The 9,794-nt window shown below is 43.6% G+C and overlaps 1 protein-coding gene across 1 annotated transcript; it reads left to right on the forward strand.

The window, feature by feature from the left end:
* Positions 1–1,210: 1,210 nt before the first annotated feature.
* LOC127202216 (kelch repeat and BTB domain-containing protein 7) lies at positions 1,211–5,276 on the forward strand. The gene has a single exon (XM_051160876.1). It carries the CDS (start codon positions 1,537–1,539, stop codon positions 3,604–3,606), a length of 2,070 nt encoding a protein of 689 aa, XP_051016833.1. The 5' UTR covers positions 1,211–1,536; the 3' UTR covers positions 3,607–5,276.
* Positions 5,277–9,794: the final 4,518 nt, after the last annotated feature.

Here is a 9,794-nt window from a genome sequence, read left to right on the forward strand (position 1 = left end):
CATCATGTGGGTTCTAGGGGTCAAACTCAGGTCTTGCTTGGTTTTGTGTATATACACATACATACACACACATGTCATTATTATGTCATAAACTTATATATGTGGCATAAATATGCCATTTAAACAGCAAATAAAAAACCCAAGTTATTTGAAGAAATTTACAGGGTTCAGTTTTTGTCATGGTTCATGGCTTCAAATTAGTTGATGTATTTTTATAATACACAAACCAATAATGGTTGATTTTACGTTTTATAGACTGCCTATCACTTAATTAACCCTATGTAAATTGCACATACCATTCAATCTTCACACAAACTAAAATACTGTTATCCTCAGGTTTCAAAATTTTTCAGGACAGGCGTGGCGGCATACGCCTTTAATCCTAGTACTTGGGAGGCAGAGGCAGGTGGATTACTGAGTTTGAGGCCAGCCTGGTCTACAAAGTGAGTCCAGGACAGCCAAGGCTACACAGAGAAACCCTGTCTTGAAAAACAAACAAAACAAAACAAAATTTTCAGAAGGAGCAGGCATGGTGGTCCACACCTTTAATCCCAGGACTCAGGAGGCAGAAGCAGGTGGATTGCTGTTAGTTCAAGGCCAGCCTCGTCTCTAAAGCGAGTCTGGGACAGTCAAGGCTACACAGAGAAACCCTGTCTCAAAACAAACAAAAAAACCCCAAAACAAACAAACAAACAAACAAACAAATCAAACAGAAGGAAGTCACACAATCAAAAAATAGAATGTTTTTTATTTTCTTTTTGTTGTTGTTGTGGATTTTTTATTTTTTATTTTTGATACAGGGTTTCTCAGTGTGGCCTCAAACTCACAGAGATCCCGCCTGCCTCTGCCTCCCGAGTGCTAGAATTAAAGGCGTGCACCACCATGCCCAGTTAGAATGGGTAGTTTTACTCTGGATTCAAAAGCCATTTTATTTTATCTTAGTAAGATGGGTTCTCGCTACATAACCCTGGCTGTCCTGGAACTCACTATCTAGACAAAGGTGGCTTCAAACTCAGAGATCCGCCTGCCTCAGCCTCCCCATTGCTGGGATTAAAAGCGTGCACGACCACCTCTTTACACCTCTGTGAAAGCTTCAACAACAGAAAGCGCTAATAGGTTATGTAAACTACAACTCCCAAGATGCAACGCGGTTTCGACCCCCCCCCTCTGTTTCAGCCCGCGAGTCCAGAGCATCCCGTCATGCATCGAGGCCCGCGAAAGGCAACCTGGGAAGAGTAGTTTGTCCGGGCACCTACTGGTATCGCCAACGCGGCCGAAGCTGTTCCCGCCGCTGGATCCCGAGGTCGTGTCAGGGTGAGCTGAGAGGAGAAAGGGCGTGAAGGGATAGGGTGAGTCAGGCGCTGGCTACGCGATAAAGGGAGGCGGCACCGCGGCGAAGGCTCAGTTGAGTAATTGCAGCCGCGAGCGCAGGCTGTTCTGGGACGCCGCTGAGTCGCCGTCGGCGAGGGAGGCGTGAGGAGGAGCCCGGCGTCTGCAGCCTTTCTGGCCCTAGGGCGCCCCGCCGCCATCTCCACCATGCAGTCCCGGGAAGACGCTCCGCGCTCCCGCCGCCTCGCCAGTCCCCGCGGCAGGCGGCCCAAGAGGATTTCCAAGCCCTCGGTGTCGGCCTTTTTCACGGGCCCGGAGGAACTGAAGGACGCGGCCCACTCTGCCGCCCTCCTGGCGCAGCTCAAGTCTTTCTACGACGCGCGGCTGCTGTGCGACGTGACCATCGAGGTGGTGACGCCTGGCAGCGGGCCTGGCACGGGGCGCCTCTTCTCGTGCAACCGCAACGTGCTGGCCGCGGCGTGCCCCTACTTCAAGAGCATGTTCACGGGCGGCATGTACGAGAGCCAGCAGGCCAGCGTGACCATCCACGACGTGGACGCCGAGTCCTTCGAGGTGTTGGTGGACTACTGCTACACCGGCCGCGTGTCCCTGAGCGAGGCCAACGTGCAGCGGCTGTACGCGGCCTCAGATATGCTCCAGCTGGAGTATGTGCGCGAAGCCTGCGCTTCCTTCCTGGCTCGCCGCCTTGACCTGACCAACTGCACCGCCATCCTCAAGTTTGCCGATGCCTTTGACCATCACAAGCTGCGCTCCCAGGCTCAGTCCTTCATAGCTCACAACTTCAAGCAGCTCAGCAGGATGGGCTCCGTTCGGGAGGAGACGTTGGCCGACCTGACCCTGGCCCAGTTGCTGGCTGTGCTGCGCCTCGACAGTCTGGACGTAGAGAGCGAGAAGACCGTGTGTCACGTGGCGGTGCAGTGGCTCGAGGCTGCTCCCAAAGAGCGGGGCCCCAGTGCTGCAGAAGTCTTCAAGTGTGTCCGTTGGGCACACTTCCCTGCAGAAGATCAGGACTACCTGGGGGGGCTACTGACCAAGCCTATTGTGAAGAAGTACTGCCTGGACGTTGTAGAAGGGGCCCTCCTGCAGCTGCGTTTCGGTGATCGGTTGTACAAGTCAGTGGTGTCCAAGCCAAACAGCAGCCACAGCAGCAGCAGCAACAGCAGCGGCAGCAGTAGCTCTGTGGTATCTGTAGCAGAGAATCTGCCACAAAGGTTGGGTATGTGTGCCAAAGAGATGGTAATCTTTTTTGGGCATCCTAGAGATCCTTTTCTCTGCTATGACCCATATTCAGGAGATATTTACACAATGCCATCTCCTTTGACCAGCTTGGCACACACTAAGACCATTACGTCCTCAGCTGTCTGCGTCTCTCCAGACCATGACATCTATCTCGCTGCCCAGCCCAGGAAAGACCTATGGGTGTATAAACCAGCCCAAAATAGTTGGCATCAACTGGCAGACCGACTGCTGTGCCGAGAGGGCATGGATGTGGCATATCTGAATGGCTACATTTACATCTTAGGTGGGCGAGACCCGATTACTGGAGTTAAATTGAAGGAAGTGGAATGCTATAGTGTTCAGAGGAACCAATGGGCATTGGTGGCTCCTGTACCCCATTCTTTTTATTCATTTGAACTGATAGTGGTTCAGAACTATCTCTATGCTGTCAACAGTAAGCGCATGCTCTGCTACGATCCTAGCCATAATATGTGGCTGAATTGTGCATCTCTTAAACGAAGCGACTTTCAGGAAGCCTGCGTCTTCAAGGATGAAATCTATTGTATCTGTGACATCCCAGTCATGAAGGTCTACAACCCAGCTAGAGGGGAGTGGAGGCGGATTAGTAACATCCCACTGGACTCAGAAACCCACAACTACCAGATCGTCAATCACGACCAAAAGTTGCTGCTCATCACTTCTACCACCCCACAATGGAAAAAGAACCGTGTGACTGTTTATGAGTATGACAGTAGGGAAGACCAATGGATTAATATAGGTACCATGCTAGGCCTTTTGCAGTTTGACTCTGGCTTTATTTGCCTGTGTGCTCGAGTTTATCCTTCTTGTCTTGAACCTGGTCAGAGTTTCATCACTGAGGAAGATGATGCAAGGAGTGAGTCTAGCACTGAGTGGGACTTAGATGGATTCAGTGAACTGGACTCTGAGTCTGGAAGCTCAAGTTCCTTTTCTGATGATGAATTCTGGGTACAGGTTGCACCTCAGCGAAATGCACCAGATCAGCAGGGTTCTTTGTAAATATTTGAGACAATAAGATGTTTCTACTGTATGGAATGTATCTTAAAATGGTACCCCTTTTCCTGAAGAAGACAAAGTTGATTAGAACTGGAGATTTGGTTTAGAAAGGGAAGCAAGAAATTGAAATAGTAATATAATATACAAAATTTATACAGTCCCCAAAATCAGCTTATTTCAATAATTATTTACCTTGCTAAAAATCCATGATTAAAATATGCATAGTGAACTACATAAAAATTGATTAAGGTGTTTAGTCGAATTTGCTGTTTAATTAGTACGTTTCTATTTTGATTAGCCTAATTTTGTTAAATTTTCCCTAGTCTTACAAGATTTTGTAATTTGTTATTAGAAAAATTGGATTGAGAATTGTTAGATTTTGAAGGTATTAACATTTTCCTTCAGAATAACGGAAAACTACATTTTAAGTGGGTTTTTAGTATCCTTTAGTTGTTAAAATCTAGTGTGCTCACCTTCCTTTCTGCAAAGAAAGAACTATTATTTTGCTAACTAGTGATTCCATGTTGATAATGTGCTCAGTGGGCTTACAAGGTCACAGGAAACTTAAAAATCAGGATTCCACTGTTTCCAAAGGATTTCAGCTTTTATTTTAGAATTTGAAAATATGTATGTGCTAAATATGACCTGTTTCTTCCCTTAAAACAAAACAAGAGCAAAAAACATCCTAGTAGTATCCCCAATTATTTAAGTACCCTTCTAAACCAAAAAAATGAAAAAGGTAATTGGATTTATACATTCACTGTTTTGATCTGTACGTTAAATGCTTTTTGACTCAGAGGAACAACCTTTTCTTCACTGGACATGATTAAATAATGTGAATTTTTCTTTATTGGTCATGCACTGTCTTAAAGAGTTTGTTTGCTTCCCTAAAATATTTTGGCTATATAGTTTTAGTATTCATCTTAGAGGTTTTATCAGCAGAAAGTAATTTATTCCTTAATGTTTTGTGAAGTAATATGGCTTTGAAAATATGTATAAGCTAAAGGCAGTATTTTATTGAGAGCAGTAGTTATAGTGTTTATCAACTCAAGTTAAGTGCCAGCAAAGAACTTTAAAACTTCAAGCTGTGTATAGATCTGTTTTGTGTAGTGTTGAAATATTGTCAGTTTTTTAAGTTACTGTAAAAGTTGTTGATTTTCAGCTTGAAGATATTTTTGTATTAAAAGTTGACTGGTAAGGAAGGAACTTAAGTGGATGGTAGGTGGCATTTGGGGCCAGTAGTTAAAGTATATGTCTTCACTGAGTAATACTCCAGTTTCTGTTTCAGTCACCATATGTAAGGCAAAGTCCAGAAATAGTAAGCCACAAAAACTGACATTGTTACGTTACAGGTGCTTACCTTTTGACAGTTTATTAATATATATGGTTGTCATAATAAATATACATGACAAATGGTGTATATATACAGATGTTTTATGCTATATAAAGTTTTCTATACTCTTTTAGAGTTATCTTCAATAACATGTAAATTCCTCTTTACTCTCAAGTGACAAAGTACTAATTTTTTTTTTTTTTTTTACACTCTGGTAGAGGACCAAAGAATCTGGTCCAAGATGGGGAAGTGACTTTTTGAATGAAAGGAAATGAAAAATAAAATGACAAAAGCAAATCAAAATGCCATGGATAACTCAAAATATTCATCATTTTGATTGGCTGTATGAGGTCTGTAAAACATTCAGCTCAGCAGTATTTCTGAAGTGGGTTTGCTGACTCCTCAAGTTATAGTCTGGTCTTAGTGGCCTAAGTCTAAATCCTGTGCCATCTGTACCAGGAATGTTATAAGGACTACAGTTTGCTTAGAATGCCATTTTCCCTGTTTAGGGGCAACTTTTCCTTCCCCATTAACTTCTGTTGAAAGCTTTTTGTTCTGTAGGTGGAAACTAGGTGATGCTTATCGCAACCAGATTATTCATTTGCACAATTGAGGTTAGCAACTGATGTATAAAAGTCAAATTGTCAATTCTTGAGTTAAAGCTTAGGCTGAATATTAGTAATATCTAGGCTTAGTGTCACATTTTCTTGGGAAGGATTTTGATTTTGTGAAACATTTGTGAATTAGGGAATAGATGCTATTTTATAGATAAATGATTTGTATGTTGCTTGTTACAAATAAAGTTGGTTTTAAGCTAAAGGTGTCAAGACTTTATGCTTTCTTTAGTTGTTTGCTTAAGTGTATAAACCATTGCTTGTTCAGTGACACAGCTAGCAATATTGAACTCTTTCTCAAAAAGAATTCTCCTTGGCTGTCTTTGCCAATTAATCATCAAATGCTCTGGTATACTGCCATTTCCAGGGCTACCATCTGTAAAATTTAGAGTTACATCCGTGAACTTTTTGTCTATATACCTATAGTTTGAAATTCTGAGAGCCCAAGTTACTTCAACTGCTTGTTAAGTGGAAGCTTGGCATGGTGTTAGGGCGCTTCTTACCCTGTACTTAGGCTAAAGCAGGATTACAAGTTTCTCAGGCTAGCTTGAGCTACACAGTAGGCCCTGCCTCAACCAAAATAGAACAAAATAAAAATGTTATTGGTGTTCTCAAAATGATAGAAGACTTTCTTAGCAAGTAACTTTAAAGTTGGATTTAGGATAAGACAAGTTGTAATAGTTAACTTCTATCTCTCCTAGTTGAAAAGCTCTTTTTTTCTCCCTCCCTTCCTTCCATTCTTCAGCCTTTTTTTTTTTTTTCTTTTCCCTTTTTTGTTTTGGTTTTGGGTTTGGTTTTTTTTTTTTTTTTTTTGAGATGGGGTTTCTCTGTGTAGCCTTGGCTGCCTGGACTCCCTTTGTAGACCAGGCTGGTCTCAAACTCACAGAGATCCACCTGCCTCTGCCTCTCAAGTCCTAGGATTAAAGGCGTGTGCCACCATGCCCAGCCTTTCTTTCTTTCTTGTTTTGGACCTAATTGTACTTGAGAATATGAGAAGAGCTTCTGAGTCATTCTCTACCGAATTGCATATGTTTATCTTTTCATTTCAAGTATAATGATACCTACTGTCAGCTAAGAACAATTGTGACAGTGCTAAGAGCACCTCGACAAAGAAGAATTAGCATTTTCCACAAGACACAGAGCTCAAGTATTTGAATAAAATGCATCACAGTGTATTCCTAAAACAGGTAAAGGAATGATGACCTTTATTTCTGAAAGAAATGAGAAATGATTGCAATCTCAGAACAAAGGCAAACATGACTGCTGAAATTTGGATTTAGTTACTAAATGTAAATGACTTGAAATCAAATGAGCTTATATGATAGATTGTAAAGCAAAATACATGGTTCAGGTGTTTCATATTGCTGCTTGTGGGGGTTGGTTTTCTCCTACCATGTGGGTCTGGAGGATCAAACGCAGCCATCAGGGTTGACAGCAAGTGTTTTACCCACTGAGCCATCTCTCCAGCCCACTACAACTAATTTTAAAAGAACATCTGTTAGGGCTTGTACACCAGGTAGGGAAAGCACGATGGATTCATTCTCTTCCATATCTGGGATATATCTTCTCCTACTAGTAAGTAGCCACTCCTCAAGATTAATTGTAGACACTTTTTTTTTCTTTTGGTTTTTCGAGACAGGGTTTCTCTGGCCTTGAACTTGAACTCACAGAGATCCACCTACCTCTGCCTCCCAAGTGCTGGGATTAAAGGTGTGCACCACCACGCCCTCCTTGAGCCAAGCTTTCTTGATGGAAAAGGATTAAGATCCAGGTATGCTTGTATGTGCAGAAATCCTGCAGATATTTAACTAGGACATTTCTTGCCTAGTGTGGTGGCATTTAATCCCAGCATGCAGAAGGCAAAGGCAGGTATATCTCTGAGTTCAAAGTCTGCCAGGATATCTGAGGATCTGAGGTTATATAGAGAGCACCTGTCTAAAATAAAAAAAATAAATAAATTAAAAAAAAAAAAAAAAAAAAAGGAAAGGGGCTGGAGATGGCTTGGTGGTTAAGATGACTGTCTGCTCTTCCAGAGGTCCTGAGTTCAGGTCCCAGCAACCACATGGTGGCTCCCAACCACCTATAATATGATCAGGTGCCCTCTTCTGCAGACAAAGCACTCATATACAATAAATAAATAAATCTTTTTTTAAAAAGGAACTTTATATAAAAGTATATTGTATAGCCGGGCGTGGTGGCGCACGCCTTTAATCCCAGCACTCGGGAGGCAGAGGCAGGCAGATCACTGTGAGTTCAAGGACAGCCTGGTCTACAAAGTGAGTCCAGAACAGTCAAGGCTACACAGAGAAACCCTGTGGGCGGGGGAGTCTATTGTATTACTTGAATACTAGTCTTTAAAGTCACCCAACTCAGGATTTTCCGTATTCCTTAGAGTAGTAAATGGTTCCACGTGGCTCAAGGTGGGTCCCTTCAAGTCCTTATCTGGGCCATTAGGAAGAAAGGGATAGGAGAGCTGGGCGTGGTGGTGCACGCCTTTAATCCCAGCACTCGGGAGGCAGAGGCAGGAGGAGCGCTGTGAGTTCGAGGCCAGCCTGGTCTACAAAGTGAGTCCAGGACAGCCAAGGCTACACAGAGAGACCCTGTCTCGAAAAACAAAACAAAACAAACAAAAAAGGGATAGGAATGCATAAATTGTTGCTATAAGGAATGTGCATATCACTTTTGGTCACATGGCATTGACTATGTCTAACTGGCATGGTTATCCATAAGCCTCAGGAAGGTAGACTTTATAAAACTCAAAGGTTTCGCAGGGCATAGTAGCACTGGCCTTTAATCCCAGCACTCAGGAGGCAAAGGCAGGTAGATCTCTGGGAGTTCAAGGTCAGCCTGGTCTACAAAGCAAGTCCAGGACAGCTAAGGCTACACAGAGAACTCCTGTCTTGAAAAACCAAAAGCAAAACCAAGGGAGGGAAAAAAAGCTGAGAGGTTTCTTGTAAAATTCTGAGGAGTAATATTGGAATATAAATAACAGTCTAACAAATCATCTGTCAGGATAGGCTTACATTAGATGGGCATTCAAGACAACGCTAAGACTTCTAAGACCCATATCACACCATCTTATTAAGACCTGTATCACAACATCTTTCAAACCTCGGTGAAGACAGATAAGGGTTTTCTATCTCTAGCAGTAAGAAGATCATGGCTGCCCAGTCCTTTTAATAGCTAATTCTGGTCACTCGTGATGGACGGAGATAGGAAATGTTAGGGATCTCCCTCAACCTCAATGAAGACCATCATTCCTGTCCAAGCAGGCTGTGCAGAAACAGTAGAGGTCCAGAGGTAAGTTCAGAAGTGCTGTGTAGCAACTTCCTCTTGATTGAAACAGTCCATCAGAGAGCTCACTAAGTCTTGGGAATCTGAGGCCTAGAAAGATAACTTAATGTTTAAGAACATGTGTTGCTCTTGCAAAGGACTTGGGTTTGGTTCCCAGTGCACAACCATCTGTCCCTCCAGTTCCAGGGTATCTGATGCCCTCCTCAGTCACCAAATATGCGTGGGATACACAATTATACATGCAGACAAAATACTCATATACATAAATAAAACTTGGGGGAAAAACCCTCAAAGTTTCTGAATGGAGACATATCTGGTAGTTAAGAACACCGGCTATTCTTGCAGAAGACCTGAGAAGGCTGTGGGCTCAGGGCTTTGCATTTTTCACTGACAAATTACATTCTCTGGAATTGTAGCTCTCTTTCAGCCTAAGGAAAAGAGGGGAAGGGAGGGAAGTGCATTTTTCCCCCCTTGTAAACAACTGCCAGGAGACTGAAGATGTGACCCATTTGCAGTGATGCATGAAACCTGGAGTTTGATCCCCACTACCTCATAAACAAGGCATGGTGGTGCATGCCTGTGATGCAGCACTAAGAAAGTGGCATGGTGGTGCATGCCTGTGATGCAGCACTCAGGAAGTGGCATGGCAGTACATGCCTGTGATGCAGCACTAAGAAAGTGGCATGGCAGTACATGCCTGTGATGCAGCAGCACTCAGGAAGTGCCATGGCGGTACATGCCTGTGATGCAGCACTCAGGAAGTGGCATGGCGGTGCGTGCCTGTGATGCAGCACTCAGGAAGTGCCATGGCGGTACATGCCTGTGATGCAGCACTCAGGAAGTGCCATGGCGGTACATGCCTGTGATGCAGCACTCAGGAAGTGCCATGGCGGTGCGTGCTCAGGAAGTTTCAGGGTATCCTTAGCTGCACAGTGAGTTCGAGACCAGCT

This window comes from Acomys russatus, chromosome 18 (assembly GCF_903995435.1).
Source record: "Acomys russatus chromosome 18, mAcoRus1.1, whole genome shotgun sequence".
NCBI classification, from domain to species: domain Eukaryota; kingdom Metazoa; phylum Chordata; class Mammalia; order Rodentia; family Muridae; genus Acomys; species Acomys russatus.